This window comes from Hyaena hyaena, unplaced genomic scaffold (assembly GCF_003009895.1).
Source record: "Hyaena hyaena isolate Hyena2069 unplaced genomic scaffold, ASM300989v1 scaffold_6, whole genome shotgun sequence".
NCBI lineage: Eukaryota > Metazoa > Chordata > Mammalia > Carnivora > Hyaenidae > Hyaena > Hyaena hyaena.
In genome coordinates this window covers 5,268,568-5,289,075 of record NW_024080638.1, presented here as the reverse complement: position 1 = coordinate 5,289,075, position 20,508 = coordinate 5,268,568, and the positions used below count along the sequence as shown (strand labels likewise).

General features: G+C 39.4%; 1 protein-coding gene across 6 annotated transcripts in view; it reads left to right on the top strand.

The window, feature by feature from the left end:
* LPAR1 (lysophosphatidic acid receptor 1) overlaps positions 1-19,472 on the top strand; it is a 135,748-nt gene extending 116,276 nt beyond the window's left edge. For all 6 annotated transcript variants that reach the window (XM_039240967.1, XM_039240959.1, XM_039240937.1 and 3 more), the window contains one exon: positions 17,033-19,472. In XM_039240967.1, coding sequence (XP_039096898.1) covers positions 17,033-17,334 — 302 coding nt within the window. In that variant the 3' untranslated portion in view covers positions 17,335-19,472. The remainder of the gene's footprint in view (positions 1-17,032) is intronic.
* The last annotated feature ends 1,036 nt before the right edge of the window (positions 19,473-20,508 follow it).

Here is a 20,508-nt window from a genome sequence, read left to right as displayed (position 1 = left end):
CCAGGCTCCGAGCTGTCAGCACAGAGCCTGGAAGCGGGGCTTGAACTCAGGAACCGTGAGATCATGACCTGATCTGAAGTCAGACACTCAACTGGTTGAGGCACACAGGCACCTCCAGGGCCTTGTAATTTGTAAACATTTTAAATCTAGCTTTCTTCATTTTAAATGTAACGTTCTTTTTATAGCTTTGTACTGCCTCTCTTGTGGACGGTTTCTATCTGTGGAGGAGCAGGATTACAGAAGCAGGGAGTAAATGGATGAGGGAGGAAGCTCTTACTACAATACTAGTACTGAAGTGACATTTAAACCTATGTTTGTTTTTTTAATTTTTGAGAGAGAGAGAGAGAGCACAAGTGCACACAGGAAGGGGAGGGGTAGAGAGAGGGGGACAGAGGATCTGAAGGGGGTTCTGCGCTGACAGCAGTGAGCCTGATGTAGGCCTTGAACTCCTGAATTGTAAGATCATGACCCCAGGCAAAGTCAGAGGCTTAACTGAGCCACCAGGTGCCCCTAAACCCCTGGTTTTTTGCACATATCAACCTACAAGAAAGAATCTTACTCCCTATGTGGATGAATAAAAGTGCCAAATTATGTTCTCTGAGGTCATCATTCTGCAGCTCCACGGCTACTAGACAAAATTAAATGTTTCGTTAAATTCCTGAAAGCATAAACTGGCACTGGAAAAAGTTAGTGGGTCCAGAAATCTGGGTATGGATTGCCGAGAATTATAAGTAAAATGTTGTTTTAGGACATTATTGCCTCCAAGGGTAGGACTACGGCTTTCCCTGGACTCCTGAGGGATTGATGTCACAGAAATGATTAAGAGCCACCAGTCTGTTCAGCTCCTGAAATATATGTCTGGAGGACAGTGAGAAGTGACTTGAACAAGACTACAAGTCTAATTATAATTAGTAGGATTGCTTGAATCCCTTGTTTTCTCCGTCCTTCCTTCAAAAATTCTCTGATTGAGGATTTTATGTAATCTGTATGAAATAATCCCAAAGTTTCCAAATTCAACAATTAGTTGTATAGAAACAACAATCCTTGGTAAGCATCGTGTGTGTATCTGCTTAGTTAAAAAAAATATATAGCTCATTTTAGTGAATTCCCAGTTTGTTTTCTTTCCACGTACCCTCAGGTAGGAACTTACTTGTTCCTACTTAATTCTTTCTGGAATTAATTCTCCAGTTGTCTTTTTGTTCTACTTCAATGCTCCTCTTTAAAGAAAAGTGTGACGGAGATGCTCTCAGTTGAAGGTGCCTAAAACATGCAAAAGAAAGCTGAGTGACATTCCATTCTCAAATGGCATGAATGCAGAGTTTTCTCTCTATATGATCTGTTCACAATTCCAGTCCATCCGAGCTCTGCAAATAGACTAATGAGGTTGAAGGATAGGAGGCCCGGATGCAGGAAAAAAATGTTTCTGCCTGATTAAAAAGTTGCATATTCATACCCAGCTTACTGAACCAAGCCCCCCAACTTTTAAGCCACGTTTAAATGTACTATGTATTTGATAAATGTGCACATACTACTTGACTCTAGAAGTCTTTAAACTACCGACCTCACTCTTATTTTACTATTGTAATAACAATAATTTCATCTTATTGGAACCTTCTAGTCCTATAGTGTTCCCTCTTAGTATACAATTCTTGCTGATCCTTTGCTTTCTTTTTCTTACCTGCTTAAATGTAGGGCTACTTTCCACATTCTACCATGGAACATGATGGGGCATTTTTTAAAAAAATCAAATATGTGCAAACTACAAAACTAAGTTTTACTTTTATGAGATGCCTTTAAATGTTCCACCCATGGGTTGCCCTGATAAGTTCAACCAGGCATTATAAGAGATATTACATAAAAGTGCATTTAAAGAGTAATTATACCTCAACACTTTGCATACTTAAGACCAAAAGACTACCAAAGACTGGAAGATACAGCAAGTGTCTGAAAAATAAAGGTTTATTAACAGGAAACGATTGGTAATATTTACGAAAAATGAGAACCCTAGAAAGTATCAGCAGAGTTTTAAAATCTCAAGTGGTAACAAGACTGATTACAAATTAGACTTGAGGCTCTTCAGTAGCATCATGTTCCCGGATTCGGTTGGGAAAGCCCCGTTCTCCCTCCAGTGTAAACTGGAAGCAGACATGGTACTAACCCTTTGGAGATAAAGGTAGGCCAATGAATCGACACAGCTTATGTCTTCCCCAACATTATTCTCCCTGTGAGCCTGATCTGATTAAGATCTTTGATTAAGAAATATCTATGAGGTTGAGTGGGTGGATTTGGTGAGAAGAGCAAGAGAAATGTCCGGGTGTTTCAAGGGTCCCCTTCCGAACAAAGCAAACGTGGAGCCCCTCTCGGCCTCATTTGATTCTGTGCTGTTGCGGCTTTACTTCTTAGGAAAATTATTTTTTTTATCTGTTTCTCCCCCCTGTAGCCAAAACTAGCCTGCGATGGAATTCTTTCGGCCCTGGCCGTCTCCCAGTGGCCTAACTGTTTGAGGAGGGTGGGGTCCAACCCCGCAGAGGCTGGAGCGCCTCCAGCGCTGTGCACCGCACACCCCTTGCTTATACTGCCTGATGAGCCCCCACCATCCCCTCCTAAACTGTAACCTGTGAAAAATAGAAAGCTGGGGCCTGTGTCTACTCCCTCAAGAAGTTCCCTCCCTGCCGTATCTGTGTTCCTGAAACAGCTCAGCTGGGCAGGACCCTGTCATTAAAAAACGAGTCGGCCTCATCCAGTTCCCCAGCTAGGAAGCTGGCCTCTGCTTTTGGTCTCAGTGGGAGGGGGGCGGGGGGACGGGGTGGGGGAGGTCTTAGTCCTGCCTTTCTTGATTGTGGACCCACATCACCAAGTAGCCAGGCCCCAGCGTCTGCCCTGGGGAAACGGGGAGCAGGCTGCCCCGGCTGTGGCTGGGCGGTGGGCAGCCGCCCCTGCATCACAGCTCTGAGCAGGCTCAGAGTAGAGCGTCACTCTTACTGTGTCCCCACTCTCTTTCTACAGCACTAGAACCTTCAGAAGGCGCAGCAGGCTGAGGGAGCCCGTTACTCTGTCGCCGCTCTTCTCCTCTGTCTGGAGCACAGTAAAAGCAAGGATCATTTAAACTTGTTACTAATTTGTCTCTTAGCTCCAATCCTTTTTCAGCTTAATGTAGAAAGAGGGCCGGCCCTGAAATTCGAGAGGTCAGCAAGATGTGCTGATGAATGCCCTCAGAAGCTTCTGAAACAGAAGGAGGACAGTCTGGTGGTCACTCTGTGGCCAGGGTGCCCTCTAGGCCTGGAGAGCCAATCATTGTTCACTCCACACATCTGTATTTCTTGTCGATTTCTTCCTTGGGCTTTTCCTGAAGGAGGAGGAAAGAGGAAAAGAATGAAGGGAGCCTGTCAGGTGGCCCGTTAGCCCACAGGGGGGTCTCCTTCAGTCCTCACAGCGGTGCTGAAAGTGGTTCCTCCATTTGCCAAAGAAGGAAATTAAGGTTCAGCAAAATTGAAGAAGTTGTTCAATGTCGCGCCAGTAGTCAGGGAAAGACACAGTGTGTGACCCTCAGGCCTCTCTCTCTTGTCTACTAAAGCGTGAGTACTATGACTCTTACCCTCCAAATCTCACGGTCTGGGAGACTGAAAAAAATTTTATCCTAAGACACCTCAATCTGTCTTCTTCCCCACAACTAGCTTCTTGAGTGCCCACGGGAATAATGCCTTCATACTATCACCTGTTTCCTTATTTATTAAATATATTCCTTATAAAAAACCTGAAAATTACAAAAATACTGACATTAAAATTTAAAGCCTACACCACCACCTTGAGCCTTCAAGGTGTAACGACTGTTAACAGTGTATGTGTATCTTTCTAGACTTGGTGCAATGTGTGTAGAGTATATATGCGTGTAAGTACCTATAACAATTTTCTAACGAGTGGTAGGTGGTATAACTTTACAGATGTATATTTCACATGTCTTCCTATGCAGATAAATACCTACATGGAGCAGTGTCTTTGTGATGGCTGCTTACTGCCCCACTTGTTTATAATATCAACGGGTATTTAAAATTATGATTTTCCTCTGTCACAGGTATTGCTTCATTGAGCATCATGTATTTATAATTTTATATGTTGCTTCAAGTATTGCTGAATGATACATTTTGGAATTGATAGAAGATTGTTAAACTTAGGCATTGCCAAATTGCCCTTCAAAAAGATTGTCAAATGACTTTTCTGTCAACAGCGTATGGGTGTGCCCATTTATTTATTACTCATCCCGTCATTAGTAGGATTTTAAATCTTCCCCAAACTGCTAGCTATTCTTTTCAAGATAAGAATGTCATATCTAACACTTAGGAGCATTAGTTCTGAAGTCAGAAGGGCTTGCTAACATTGCATTCCTGGATCAGAAGACTCCACCACCGAGCCACAGACAGTACTGGACAACCGTGGGCCTCCCCAGCACGAAGCCGGCACCGCTGAGGTCACTACGGCATGGTTTCGAGCAAGCCTGACATACGGTTTCTACTAATGAATGGGAACTAAAGGTGGTCTGTGCTAGTCTTGGTCAGGCTCTTTCTTAATCTCAATCCCTTTCTCCCCTCCCTCCTACTCATCTTTCCCCCCTTTCTCCTTTATTGAAGTATATTTGGCAGTAATAAACTGTACGTATTTATAAAGCATGCAATTTGTGTATAATTGACAATTTTTGGTGTAGCATTCTAAAAGTGCTCTGTATATGAGCATATATATGCCACATATATATATGTGGGGGTGCACATACATGTGCATATATACATACACGCATAGCGTGGAACTTTCTCTTCACCAACTTGATTGTTAACAAAAACTTTGTAAAACACAGTAATTAAATGTCAATAGTCACTTTTCTCATATCCACAGCAAAACTGCCTAAAAGCAATGTCTGTCCTTGAGTATCCAATTTCTCCTGTTCGCTCTTGAATCGACTCCAGTCACACTTCCATTCTCAAGTGTGGAACTGTCATCAGTGAACTCGGCGCTAACTCGTTTATTTCAGTTGTTTGCAGGCTTCCTGACTTGTCCCTCTGCTGCTCTCTCTCTCCAACATCTATTCTATTAGCAAATTAGATAAGCTTTCCTATCAACATAAATCTGTGATCGCCTTCCCATGTTCAAAGCCGTCATTGTATCTTGTCTGGGTTTCTGTATGTGCCTCCACCTGCTCGCCTTGCTTCCACACTTGCTCTCCCCATCTCCAAATGACTTAAGTTATTTAGTTGTCTTTCAATCCTTTCTAGAACCTAAGCTCAATGAGAGGAGAGATGTTTATTTTCTTTTTGATTCCCTGTGGTATCCCCTAGAATAGGTACCTAGAATAGTACCTGACACATAGTACACATATATATTTAGGTGGCTAAAAAATGAAGTTAGTAGACTATAGCCTTAAGGCCAAGTAATTCAGCTCCTGACAGTTACCAAGAATTGATGTATTTTTTCTCCTAAAGCTGTTTATATTGTGTAATTAATTAAGATTTACTGTATTGATGTTTTAAAATGAGAACAATAAAATGTTCCTGGAAAAACCTAAGGTGGATATTTTGTTAATATTTAATGAAAGCAAGTTGCCAAAAGAAATTGCTTTAGATTTGCTGATGAGAACAACCCTAAGTTTGGAGAAAACCATAAAGATCTGCAGGATGTTCATATTCAAACTGCTTTATAAGAAGTTTAAAGTTCTGAGTCCACCCTGGAAGAGCCAATTTGGAAGTAACATGTCATACTTTATTGGTGTGGCTTTGCGTGGAAGATGACGCTGAGCTCCAATGAGCAGACCCGATTCAAAAAAAAATCTTGGCCCTGTATTAAAGGATTGGCAAATTAATGCAAATTGGTATTTTAAGTTCAAATAAAACATGTAAGTATTGTTTTTATAATTTCATATTATAAACATTTTTAAAATTTATTGATAGCTTCCATTGGGGCTTATTATAGGCATCTGTGTTTGTGTTTGCCCATGCTTTTTTGGTTGCTGTTGTTAAAGCACAGTAGCATATTTTACATATTTTTCTAGATCTTTTTTGCAGCATATCTTGGAGATCATTTGGCATCTGTCAGGATAGAATATCTGAATACATTTAAAAAGTTGAATAGGATTCCACTTTATGAATACAATGTAATTTATTTTTGCCTCTCTACTTGTGACTGTTCTCTACCTAGACTATTTCTTATTTTTAAAAAATAAACAATACTGAGAAACAGCAAGTGTTGGCAAGGATGCAAAGGGAAAGAAACCCCTGTGCACTGTTGGAGGAAATGCAAACTGGTGTAGCCAATGTGGAAAGTTGTATGGAGGTTCCTCAAAAAAATAAAAATACAACTACCATATAATCTAGTCATTCCACTACTGGGTATTTTTCCCAAAGAGTAGGGCAACTCTATTTTGAAAAGGTATAGCACCCTTATGGTTATTGCAGCATTATTTACAATAGCCATATTATGGAAGCAGCCCAAGTGTCCACTAGTTGAAGAATGGATAAAGAAAATATTGTGTGTGTATATGTATACAATGGAATATTATTCAGCCATAAAAGAGAATGAAGTCTTGTCATTTGCAACAATGTGGATGGATCTAGAGGGTATAATGCTAAGTGAAATAAGTCAGTCAGAGAAAGACAAATACTGTATGGTTTCACTCACATGTAGAATTTAAGAAATAAAACAAATGAACAACGAAAGAAAAAAAAAAAAAAAGACAAACCAAAAGATAGAGTCTTAACTGTAGAAAACAAACTGGTGGTTACCAGAAAGGAGGTGGGTAGGTGATTGGGTAAAATATGTGATGTGACTTAAGCATATACTCGCTATGATGAATGCTCAGTAATATATAGAATTATTGAATTATTGTATTGTATACCTAATCACTTCTTGGCCTTTGGCCAAGATCAAGTGTACCGTATTGTACACCTGAAACTAATATAACACGTGTGTATTAACTATACTGGAATTGAAATAAAATAATGCAAAGGATTCCTTGCACGTGTGCAGTTGTGTGAAACTGTACTTATAGGATAATTTCCTACAAGTGATATTGTTGCAGTTTATTTTGAAGGCTTTAGAACTGATAGACTTTTGTCCAGGATTTATGTCTTAGAATTTGCTTTGTAATATTTACTCTTAGTTTTGAGCAACCAACATTTTACTCTGAACTCATAGATAAAATAATTGAAATTCATGTAGAAAACTTTGTTGATGATTTTGAATCTGGAACTCTTTAGCCTAAATACCTGCTTCCCAATTGAATAATTGTTTTTATACATTAAAAAAAAATTTAAAAGTGGTCGATGATGAGAGATACCTTAGGCACACAGCTATCATATTCTAGCAGAACAGATTGTCCCTCTCTTCTGCCAAGAATCTGTGCTTCGTAAATATCAATCCAAGACATTTAGCAACTGTAGGAGGCATAGCTGATATTGAAAAGAATGATTCTATTCACCATTTCTGCTGTTCCTCTTTTCATGTCATTTGGATATATATGTATGTAAGCATGTTTAAAAACACTAATAATTCTTTGGTTGTAAGAATATTTCACAGAATTTTCTGAATTTGCTCTTGGGTTAAATTTTCCCCCTGTTTTGTTAGTAAGGAAGTGAATTATAAATGAAATTTTCATTATGTTTCTTTGTCCTTGAAGTTGGTCTCTTGAGTAGTATATATCTTGCTGATCCATGCCAGTAGTTCATGAACTGTAAAGAATAAAATCCATAGGATTCTGCCATCAGCTACATTCTGTGAATATTTTCAACGAGATTTTAGTGCTCATTTGTCAGACCTTCGTCATTTGGGGAGAATCTTAATTCATAGCTGAAAAATTAAGTATGTTGCAAAACCAGTGGTAAAGTCCTTGTTTATGTTGCAAAACTAATTATAAATTCCTTGTTTATGTTGAACTTTTGCTAGGGAAAGAGTCTGGGGGGTGGATTTTATTTATCTTTTCAAAGGAGTAAATATTATTCAAATCACCTTGGTAACAGCTGGACCACAGTTATGCAATATGTTTAGTATCACTTTCTGAGTTAGTTGATGTTGGTCTGGAGTTGACAACACTGATTTTCAGTGAGATATAAGATTTATCATTTTTAAAATAAGCGGTGAAGGTTGATTTTTTAAAAATTTGCAGTCACTAGGTTTAGAAGGCAAAAGAGATTTCACCATTCTGAGAGTGGCAAATTATTTTCTATGTGAAGAATATGTTAATTGGCATCATTTTGGTTGGGGCTCAGAGTCTGCTACATGTGAAAGAAATAAATCTCGTGTTTTTAAAGATGCTAAGATGTAGTGAGTGTTCTCAATGTGAGTATCAATATCCATACACATAAACATATGTATTATGTATACATTCATACAGTGTGTGTGCATATATAAAAATTGTATGTATAAGTTTAAAGTCTGTCATTTGAAAGCAGTAAGGACTTGAAAGAAAATCTTTTGGTAGGCATTTAAAGGAGCACTATCTTATGGGTGATAATGCTCTGGTGAGCCAGTCTTAACCTCAGCTAGTTCACTCCAAGACAGAGGTAGGTAGAAATCAGAAAACAGATTTAGGGAGGAAGGGGTGAGATGGTGACCCGTTTTAACCTACTTTAATATGTATTGGTTTTGTTGAAGGGAAAGTCAAGCATTTCCTGTTTTGTATGCTTATAGAGTCATTAGGGGTCGAACACTTCTCCAGGAGAATATTAGCTACCACTGGAAGCGTGCTTGAGGATGTGTAAGAACATATAACTCAGTGTGTCTTTGGTAGCTGTTTCTTGATTTTTCAGAATTTGGAGCTGAAAGATGGCCATGCTCTTTCTGTATTATTTGAGCATTATTGCAACTTCATGTTCACCATTCATAGATAAGAACTTTCAGTGGAGCCTATTTCTCTCCATGTGATTGTCTAATAGAACTTTTCTCCCACCCATTAGATGGCATCACTGGATATTGTAAGTAGAGGAAAAAGCTGGCTTTGATGGCAGTTTGCTTCCCAGGGGGCCCCCCTTTCTGGGAAGTCTCCTGCATAATGAACACACATTCCCTGAAGCATGCTGTCCCTGCAGTGGATTTGTGTGTATTGTAGCATCTTACACTGAAACAGAAGTACTCTAGGAAACACAAGACAGCCTCCAATAAATTACAGTTAATATTCTCACAGATTCAAGACGATATTGTATTGACCAAATTAAGATACATTACTACATAAAAACACCAATTGGATAACAAAATAGTGTTCCTAAAGATAAAAAATCTACTTTCCTTCCCTTCCCCATCACTAGTAAAGAGCCATTCAATGTTAATTTCATATGCAATCAGAAGAAAGGCAAACATTTAAAGTTAAAAGCAACATTTTAAAAGTGCAAGATCATACACTAAAGTATGTCTAGGCCGCAGGACTTGAAGTAATTTTTAAAATTTCCTATTTATATTTTTCTGCATTTTCCAAACTTTCTATAGGAGAAAAAAAGATAATAATTCAAGGAATTAGCTTTATACCATTATTTAGACATCAGTTACTGAAAGGAAAGCAGCTGATATACTATGCTGGGAAGAAAAATTAGATTAATGAGAATTATCCTTATCCTCTTATAAATGGAGTCATCCTTGAGGTAAGTAAACTACTATAAATTATGGGGACATAAATATATGAAAACCATACACCAGTTTGAGTCCCTGTAAAAAATGCACGTATGACACTGGAAAAAGTCTTGTGAATATTCACATTTAATATTATGCCTGGACATTGATTCTAATGATACATGATTAGAAGTGTACTTTATATTTTAAAAAAAGGTAAGACAGTATATGCCAAGGGGCAGGATATATTCTCCCCACACTCCCTGATAACTAGGGCATGGTATGAGACCTAATCCTGGCCAAATGCCCCTGCATGGAACTTTGGATCCTGAGGGATTAACGCAAAGTGTATTGAGTCAATAAGTGATTTTTTCTAGGGTCTGATGGAGCAGTGTCGTCCTATTGAACCATTCTTTTAGCAGCCACTCAGGTCTTCCCGAAGCCATGTCTTCCTTCATTAGTGACCCAACATGGTTCTCCAGAACTTAAGAGATTCCACAGGTAATCTGATACCCATCCGGATTGTTAGCAATAGACTTATTTATGCTACAGTGACAAATGCAGAGATGGTGAGACTTGCATATCAGATCCACCTCATGCCCTTTGAATGCCTTGTAGCACCCAGAGACTTTGCACCCTGTTGGTATCAGTGTTTATTTTCCAGTCCTTATTAACAATTTATTTACTCATCATTTATCAATGATTAATTACTTATCAACTTACCAGTATGTCTATTGGGCAGTTACCTGTGACTGATATGTGACAGATACATTGAATGTCCACTGTATGCCAGCTGCTGTTCTAGATGCTGGAGATACAGACATGAGAGAGGCCACATTTACTTCCTTTACAAAGCTTACATTCTCATTGAAGGAAGATAGAAAATAAACATGTTAAGCCAATGAGATAGTTTTGGGTACAGTTACAAGATACGAAGATGATAAAATGGGACAGTGTAGTGAGGAGAGTGTGCAACATTAGGATAACGAGGGATCGCTTTTGAGGAAGTGATATTTAATTGCAAGTAAGTAGATGGGAAAGTCTACAGAAGGAGTGTTCCTAGGTAAAAGGACTATAAATGCAAAGGTCCTGAGATAGAAATGACCTTGGTGCATGTGATTAGACTCTAGTGAATGGGTGATGAGTGGAAAGAGACGAGGTTGAAGAGACTGACGGGCCAGTCAGAGGGGGCAGTAGAGATCACAGTAAGGGTTTCAAGTAGAAAGCCTTTGTAGGATTTTTAAGAAGGTAAGTGATGTAATATGAATTGATTTGTGTTTATGAAAGATCATTCTGGCTCTTCTCTGCAAGCTTTAGGGAAGAAGCATGGAGGAAGAGGAATTGGTTAGGATCCTGTTGCAATAGGCAGATAAAGATAAAAAGCTTACTTGGCTAGGGCTGTAGCCATGGAGAAGTGGTTTCTACTGGCTGTTCTCAAGTGCAGAAGTTCTTCTCTGAGAGATGATGCTGGCTGGCATGCAAGCCACTTCGGCGTGTGCTTTCCAATGTACAGCTCGCGGGTGGGATTTAGAGTCTGTTGTAGGGTATGGAGCAGGCATGTGTAGGATACTCAGTGTTTAATGTGAAGGAGAGTACAAATGCTAGAAGCAAAGCAGTGCTGGCATTCTCCTTTGTACAGGAAAGCCAGCACTGTGTTGCTCAAAGACAGGATTAGCTAAAACTTTCATCCAGGAATATTCAAAAGAGACCTGAGTGAGTATTCTGTTCTGCTTTGCGATCTTATGGTTTTTTGTTCATTTCTAAGATTTTGGTTTTGTGTGACCTCTACACCCAGTGTGGGGCTCAAACTCACAACCCTGAGAATCTCACACTTCACTGACTGAGCCAGCCAGGGACCCCGCAATGTGTATGTTGTTAATGTCCTTCTTTAAAGGATAAACATTGGGGTGCCTGGATGGTTCAGTTGGTTAAGTGCGTGACTTCATCAGGGCAGCGGTTAATGAGTTCAAGCTCCGCGTCGGGCTCGGTGCTGACAGCTCAGAGCCTGGAGCCTACTTCAGATTCTGTGTCTCCCTCTCTGTCTCTCTCTGCCTATCCCCCATTCATGCTCTATCTCTCTCAAAAATAAATAAACATTTAAAAAAGTTTAAGGGATAAATGTTGCCCTCAGGGGTGAAGGTCACGTTAGAGTAGTCACACATTGAGTGAAATCATGCAACTATAAACGTATGAAGCATTTACTATGACCATGAAGAAGTAGAAGTGCATTAATTTTATCTTTTCAGTGTTCTAGAAAATGGATTTTATAAATAATCTAGGTTACTCTTTTAGAAAAAAAAACTTTAATTTCAGAAAGCCATTTACATCTTCATGGCAATGATCCCTCAACTGCTAGACCTAGGCATAAGCCTTTCACCTGTGACCTATTACCTAACACAGCCTCTTTTAAGATACATAATTTAGAAGGGTTTCCTAGCTAGCCAAATCGTTTCTGAGCACCTTACTAGCAGAAATCATAAGGTAACTACAAAAATTGGACTGAATTCTGGGATACCAAGAAGCTTCTTCTGTGAAGGAAATTCCAGTTTAGTGGCAGTGGAAGTAGTATATGTTTTCGAACACTCATATTCCCCCTCAGCCTCTACCACAGGCCTCTGAGATTGGACTATTTCATAGATCCTTTGAGAAACAAGAAACCCAAGGCCATGGAAGAGGTTGATTTGAACATGGCACTAGTGCAGAATGGAGTTACCTTGACTTGTTTTAGATCTGTGGGGTGTGTGTGTGTGTGTTAAAAACACCAATTTGCCAGTCAGACTGGAAATGTTTTCTGTTTTTTTCTTCATCAATGGGTGCTCTCCCTAGCGGTCTTCTCCGTCAAGGACTTTCTATCTTTATCTTTGGTTAAAGTTTGGTTATGTTCATATGTAAGCAAAGTTCAACTGATTAGGGAAAAGTCACTCTAGAAAAAAGACTCTAATTGAGAGACCAGATGGTAAGCATTATTCCACTGATGGGGTTGTGTAGATTTGAGGGAAGGTGTGGTAATATGATCCCGATCTGCAGCTGTGACCTGTTGTTCCAAAACCGCCTCCTTCCTCCCTGCTTTGTACATCTACATTCCGGCACCTCACCCCCCATCTTTGTGGGCACCGGGGCCCTCGCAGATTGATTCGACAGATGCTTAAGAGAGGAATGAAGTTGCTCTAAGCAGCAACCATCATGGATAGTTTTGAATATCCGTCTCCCCATGTTACATGTAATGTGGCAGATTGTGCGGAATGTAGCCACTCTTGTTCGTGTGATGAGAGACGGTTGCCCAGGGCTCAGATTGCCATGCGCACCAATCCTGTCTTTAAGGCGTCTGCTGAAATCTTGCAGGTGCCTCAAAGTTAGTATCAATAAATTCGAGGGCATCGTCTCTGTTCTCCTCCTCTCCCCTCAGAAAACACCAGCCGACCCTTTCTCCTGTGTTTCCTTCGGTGAAAGGTAGTGACTTTCTTCCTTCACTGCCACCCCCACCCCCGCCGTGGGAAATCTAGAAGGCACGTCTAGACCCTTTGCATCTTCCCCATTTCATGCAGTCCATTTCTTAATATTTCCACTGCTCTGATTCAGGCTTTCCTTAGTTCTCCTCTGGAATTTGGAAACATCTGATTTTTTTGTCTTTATTTTTATCCAGATTATTTTCTTCCTTCTATTTTCTATATTCTATTAGAGCGTTCCTTGTTCAGTGAGACTCAGACCAGTGAGGCCAGTGACATTAGAATCTCACAGAGGGAAGTGTAAGTGAAAATCAGTCTTTCTTACAAGCTCTGTGGGTTATCGTAACACGTGGCAAGGCCTGAGAACCAGTGCTGTGCTGGAGAAATTTCTAATGTCTTAGCCAGATACACAAGGCCTTCATGACATGACCTTGACCAGCTTATCTTCTGCTACTTCTGCTTCTGACTTTAAAATAAATAACCACAAACTATTTATGCTTCCTCTTATTTCCCTGCTGTTGCATAGCATTCCTTGTGGGAATACATCCATCAGAAATGTTCTGGAAATACACAAACTACCTAAAGCACTGTCCCTACCGAGATGGCATTTTGTTTGACATCTTGGCATTGGTGTTGAGCTGACCCATGAGAACCTCCAAACTGATTTGGGGCTCCTGTGCTTCCCTGTGTTCCCTCTCTCTTCCTTCTTCTTATCTTCCTTGGACTCACAGCAAGGCCTTGGAATCTCTTATAATCAGGTGGTATCACCTCAGAGGTTTTTGAAATGCAGGTCTTCTACAGTCCAAAACATGCTTCCACACTCTGCCCTTGCAGGAAATCTGCTCTGGTTCTGTGCTACACCGGCCTTCACTCATTATGCCACTGACACTGGCGATAGGTAGTATAGTCAAGTAGATGTACAGGGTATAGAGATGGAGATGGAGGTTCTTTTACTCTTATTAACTTATTCTAGGTGTGTACTCAAGTCTCTAAAGATTAGGTGTTGATAGGCTCCGTAATGCACATCTCAAGTCCCATCACCCAATTGAATTATGATTGGCTACTTATTACTAAAGGGGCCTGGGTGTAGTTTGGTTTTGTTTTTAAAAGCTTGGGGGTAGGGGTGCCCTGGTGGCTCAGTCAGTTAAGTGTTGGACTTCGGCTCAGGTCATGATCGCACAGCATGTGAGTTCGAATCCCATTGTCGGGCTCTTTGCTGACAGCTCAGACCCTGGAACCTGCTATGGATTCTGTGTCTCCCTCTCTCTCTTGTGTTCGATCTCTTCCTCTCTCTCAAAAATAAACATTTAAAAATTTTTAACAAAGAAGCTTGAGGGTAAATTCATAGTTGGAGCAAACTTGATTTCTTAATAATCACTCACTATTGTTTATTTTACCTTTTTAAGATTTTATTTTTAAGTAATCTCTATATTCAACGTGGGGCTCGAACTCATAACCCCGAGATCAAGATTCCCATGTTCAACTGACTGAGCCAGTCAGGAGCTATTGTTTAGAAGGTTCATCACCTTGGAATTTTCCAGTCCTCCATTTTCCACTTACGTGGCCCGTCTTCACTTTTCATCAGTTTGGTCCTTGGCAAAGGAGGAGGGAAGGGAGAAGAAGGGAAAATGGTATGATTGGTTTTAGATGTTGATTTCTGAGGCCTATACTCTGCATCCCTCAAATTACTTAAGTCTAAAAGAACCAAACACAGTATTAGGACTGGGTGGTTCGGCCTGTGAGCCTGGTTCTGAAAATAGTTCCTTTTGCTGAAGAAGGGAGAGGACTCCGAATTCCTCCATGAAGCATCCACATGTATTAGCTCCTGTGTCAGGCTGCTACTTCCCACTTCCTGTCTCTAATCTAGCAAGTCTCCTTGCTTTCCTGCTTTCCTTTTTTTTTGGTCTAAAAGTAAGGCCCGGCGAGTTTCTGAGACTATGGCTTTTATTGAAAAGATCTTGGTCTTTTTGAATTTTAAAAGTTGGAAGAAATTATAAACGACAAATGACTGTATTTGAATTCTGTCGCTTAAAGTCTTGTGGGAATAAGAATGTTCCCTTCTGCTGCCCAGGAGGAGAAAAAGATCATTTTATTGAAAATAAATCTGTTGAGCTGCATGTTGCTGGTATCTAATCAAGCTCTAAATTTGAGTTCAATTAGAGCTTTGATAAAAGAAAGGGAAAGGAAACTTGCAAGAATGCTCTCCCATTCATGAAGAGCCTGCGTGTTTTTAGTTTCCAAGTAAATGGAATAATGGGACCATGCATTTTCCATCCAAGCATTTTCCACCCTGAGAATAATTCCCTTCCTGGCTTCTCAATGAATAATGCATTATTTCTGAAACCCAAGAGGCAATTCCTTTGATTTCCCTTTATGTTTAGCTTTCTGAGTGATTTTCAAGCAAGGAAATTCAAGGACTTGGAATGAATGATTTATTAACATTTTTACTTGAAGTTCAAATAGCTCCTTGGCTATTATCTCCTGATATTTGAAATATTTTTTTTTCTCTCTAAGGAAAATCTAAGGTATTGTATTTACTAGAAAATGAAGCACCTTGGACAGTCTTCAAAGTGAACAGCAGTTTAAAACCAATACACATTTGTGTTTTAGAACAAAGGGCTTTATGGGGGTACTTTTCTCCTTTATTTTCATTTCCCTGCTGAATAGGTTCAAAAAAGAAAGCTCACATTCAAAACAGGGCTGTTTGGATACTAGATCTCATGTGTTTATGTTTTACAAAACTCAATCCTTGAGGCTGGTCCAAATCCACAACCCCCGTCCAAGCCACTTTGGCCGGTGCCATTTCAATCTGAAGATTCAGATGCGCTTCACTGGTCATCCTGTTCCCTGTCTGTTCAGCATGTGGCCTGATTCACATGTGGGGTGAGCTGTGGTGGGATGTGATGGTGCCCACCGCATCTGTTAGCCCGTGTCCTCTTGGCCAAGGGTCCCCTGCAGACTCTCGGGTAACACGGTAGCAGATTTTTATGCGATTTCACCTCTGTTTTCCCTGGGAACCAAATGGGTGATTTCAGGAATAAAATCAACTGGAATTAAGGAGAGAATCTGAATTTCCATTCTTTTTACACTTACAGTAAAAGCCCAAACGAATCAGAATAGTTGGAGGAAGAAATGAAAGTTGATCTAAATTAGTAAAACATATAAACCATAAAATTTGGTTTAAAATACGTAATTTTATTAAGTTCAGGAAGCAGGAATATAACATATTTTCCTGGTTCCTTCACCTATATGTTGCGATAATGGTTTCTCTCCCGTATGGCTATTGTGCTGATAAAGTGAGTATTTGTAAAGCCTATAGAAGAGCACCTTTTAAGTGATGGTTGAATAAAAAATAAGCATCCATCTTATTGTTGGAAATTTCTATTTCCAAACCGGCCCATGATCCTGAGCAGATAATAACAGTGTTATTGTTGATACTGCTAAGATATGCTTAATGATTATTTATTTCTTCCAATAAACCTGATGAGGTAAATATAATCGTTTGTATTTTTCATGTTAGAAAACTGAGATAAGAAAGTAATTGCCTAAACTCACTCAGTTTTCTAAACAGCAAAGCAAGAATTTGAGTCCATTCAGCCTGAATTCAGAAATTGTGCCTTAATTAAACATTAAACATTTGTCACAGGCTTCCCTTTTGCTCCAAAGCACTGTTATACTGCTAAGAACCCCATCTTTGTAAATGTTGAGGGGTGTATCCCCAAATGTCTCAATTTCTTAGCAAACTTTATGTTTTGCTCAAAGTAATCATCATCTCTGTCTCAATAAATACTCATTTTCAGTAGGGTCTGATTCAGTGAGATTTTATTCAGTTATTTTCTCATTAAATTTTCTTTCAAGAATTTTCATTTCAGAGGACGATCTGGTGGCTTTGAATCTTAGTATTTTTATGTTGACCCAGCATCAGTTCACATGACGGTTGCTTGCTCCATAATTACATATATTTTTGTTCTTCCGTTTTAAAATCCTCTTGATCCCTGTCCTTGTAGGCGCCTTTATCGTCTGCTGGACTCCTGGACTGGTCTTGTTACTTCTTGATGTGTGCTGTCCACAGTGTGACGTCTTGGCCTATGAGAAGTTTTTCCTTCTGCTTGCCGAGTTCAACTCCGCCATGAACCCCATCATCTACTCCTACCGCGACAAGGAGATGAGCGCCACCTTCCGACAGATCCTCTGCTGCCAGCGCAGTGACAGCACCAGCGGCCCCACGGAAGGCTCGGACCGCTCAGCTTCCTCCCTCAACCACACCATCTTGGCCGGAGTTCACAGCAACGACCACTCTGTGGTTTAGAAAGGAAACTAAGAGACGCAGCCGGCCATCAGCGATCGAGGGATGAACAGCCTCCCCCTCCCCAAATGCCAGGGCGAGGTGGGGTGTGAGAGAGAGAGGAGAAACAAACTCACGTACTTAAACACTAACCAATGGCAGTATTTGTTCCTAGACCCAACGAGACTCGAGATACGTTGGACATTAGCTTATGTGACAACCCTCTTCCTGATCCCTGTTCCTTTTGAAAGTAGAAAGTGGAGATCATGCCATGAAATCCAGAAGAGACCCCGGAGTGCCGTTTAGACTACACTAACTCGACTTCAAAAGATTTTGTGTGGTTTGGTGCAAGTCAGAATAAATTCTGACTAATTGAATCCACAACTTCATCTACATACAGGCTTCCCTTTTTTATATTTCTAAAGGATACATTTCATTTAATAAACATGTTTATGCCTGTCAGCATGCTTGTGATGGATAAGACCGTAGGCTGTTTTTAAACTATTGTAACTCCATTTTTTTCCTTACTTAGGAAAATTGTAAATTAGAATTATTTTTTAGAAAGCATGCATGTAATGTATGTATGCAGTATGCCTTACTTAAAAAGATAAAAGGGTATAAATTTTAAATCTTCTAGGAAATAGAAGAACCTAGATGTCAAAGCCAGTATTTAGGTTATGAAACGATGCTCTCATCATAATATTACCTTCTTGTCAAAGTGTTACAACACATCTAAAACAGGGAATGTAAGTTTATTACCAAAAGAATATGTAGTCTAAAAAAAATCATAGAAGATGAAGCACATATTTATAATACGCAAGTGCATTCTAATTATCAGTACATCAGAAGAATTTTTAATAGCCTGTTTTTCTGTATTATAAAATAATACATACTCATTGTAGAAAACTTGAAAAATGCAGAACTGTATAAAACAGAAAAAATAATTAACTGGTAATATCATGACCCAGAAGTAACCACCGTTAAACACCATAACCACAGCTTTCCCCCTGTGTATGCCTCTATGTATATTACATGCCTTTTTTATATAATTGGGATCCTACGTAAACAATTTTATAACCGTTTTTTTTTCCACTGCAGAGTTGCCACATTTTCCTATGGCATTAAAAATTTCACAAAAACATAATTTTAGTGGCTATATAATATTCCATTTAATGGATACAATTCCGTTTATTTAACCATTCCCACATTGTTGACTACTTAGGTCATTTCTAATTTTTGCTATTATAAATAATGTTGCAAAAATTTTGTGTACATAAAACTTTGTCCATATAATTGATTATTTACTTAGGACATATTCCCATGAAGAATTTTTTTAAAAATGTGAAATGTCTTTTTATGTTCTTACCTTTTATAAAAAGGGATTTCCTGCTTTGCACCACTTGGGTGGCCATTGTGAGGAAAGCCAGTAAAATTACCTTTTTACAAAGGAAATGCAGTGGTCACTTTAGTTGAGAGTGACTTTTTTTTTTTTCTATATCAAGATGGACTAAAAGCAGGCAATTGTCACAAATGACCAGGAACCCTAATTAATATGTCTAGCGATCCCAAATTTTGTTTGAGGAACCGATTTACGGCTCTTGGCAGCCACAGCTGTAATGTAGAAGTGAAGACAATGCGAAGAAATCAAACATGCCAAGAGAATAAAGGAGCTTCATATTAAATAGCTTGGACCCCTCCTGTAGCACATGGGTGGAGTGTGTCAGTATGTGACTGGATACTGTGTCTTCTCCAGGAATCCCGTCTAATAGAGTCCCGCTGTCATGGGTGATACCTGTTTAATGAATTGTCCAGATGACCTAGTAATTGCACCAGTTTGTTATAAGAAGTAACCAGGAAAGTCACAGTCATGAAGCAGGTATGGGAAAGTTGGGAGTACGTTGAAGAGAAAGATGTCTGGGAGAATCATCCTCTAGGAAGGAAGAAGTCAGTTCAGTCAACATTTGAGCAGAGGGCAGACCCGTAAGGTGGAAAGAACATGGGGAAGCAGTCAGCAGAAACATGTTTGCACATACTTTATACAAAGTACAGAGCATTTTATGTTGGAAGTGAAAGAAATGAACTTGGACTTTCATGTGCATATATTCTGGACTATTTGAATTAAAAACATACTAATTGGACCTTAATAAATTCATTTTCAATCAGTGTTTGGCAACGTGTGGTTCTGATCAGTGTTGTTTCTCTTGCTCAAGAGTCTTCCAGATGGCGTTGCATGGTGCTCTCCTTCTGTGGACCTTATGTCTCTGTCACCAGGGCTTCTGACCTCTTGGGGTGAGGCCACCATATGCTTCCCCAACTCAGAACTGTTTTTATTTCTGTCAGTAATAAGTCTTACTCTTAGCATAAGTTTCTTTTGGAAAAAAGTGATTTTATAAAAACGTTACGAGGACTTTCTGAAAAACCTGGAGTTTATAAAATAATAGCAATCTTCATGCTTCTCAAAAAACCAACAAAAGTCATAGGTATCTTTCAATTATATATGTTAACTATATTCTCTTTGGTATATTGCTAAGTTGCTGGAGAAGACAACAAAACATTTATTCAAATGAATGAATATCTCAATGACATTTGGAGGAGAGTTCTAACCCTTTAAATTTAGGTGGATGTAAGATTGGTAGAAGTCAGATGTTTTAGAACTCTTCACAAATTATTCACCCCTCACATATTCCATTTTTTAAGTTAGTGAAGCCGTAATTTCCTAGACTTGAAACATCAGCTGATATACAATTAATGAGGCATACTGGTTTTCCCATTTTCTTTCCCAGTTAACCATTAGGTTCCACTGTCCGTCTTCCTTCTAATTTATTCTGCTAGTCCCTCAACTTTTGAAATATCATTTTGTGATCTTATTTCTGGCTCTCTTTCTTAAACCCAACTTGGACTCATGCTAAATCAAAACTGTAGAAACATATCTTTATCGGGTCCCTACATTACACCAAGGTAAGAACATTTTTATGGCAAGACCTTTTGAAACATATTACTTGTTTTTAACACCAAGTGAGCCTCAGTGACCCCAAACCCTCAGAAGGATTGGGATTTGTGTGTTGGGATGGGCTTGGATTTAGGTGTCCCCCAACAGAAGAAATGTGTATAACTAAAAGCCAAAATGGGTCAGCAGTCTTCCAAAGCTGTGTCCGTTTATTCTGTGACATTCGCCTGTAACTTGATAATCTATACATA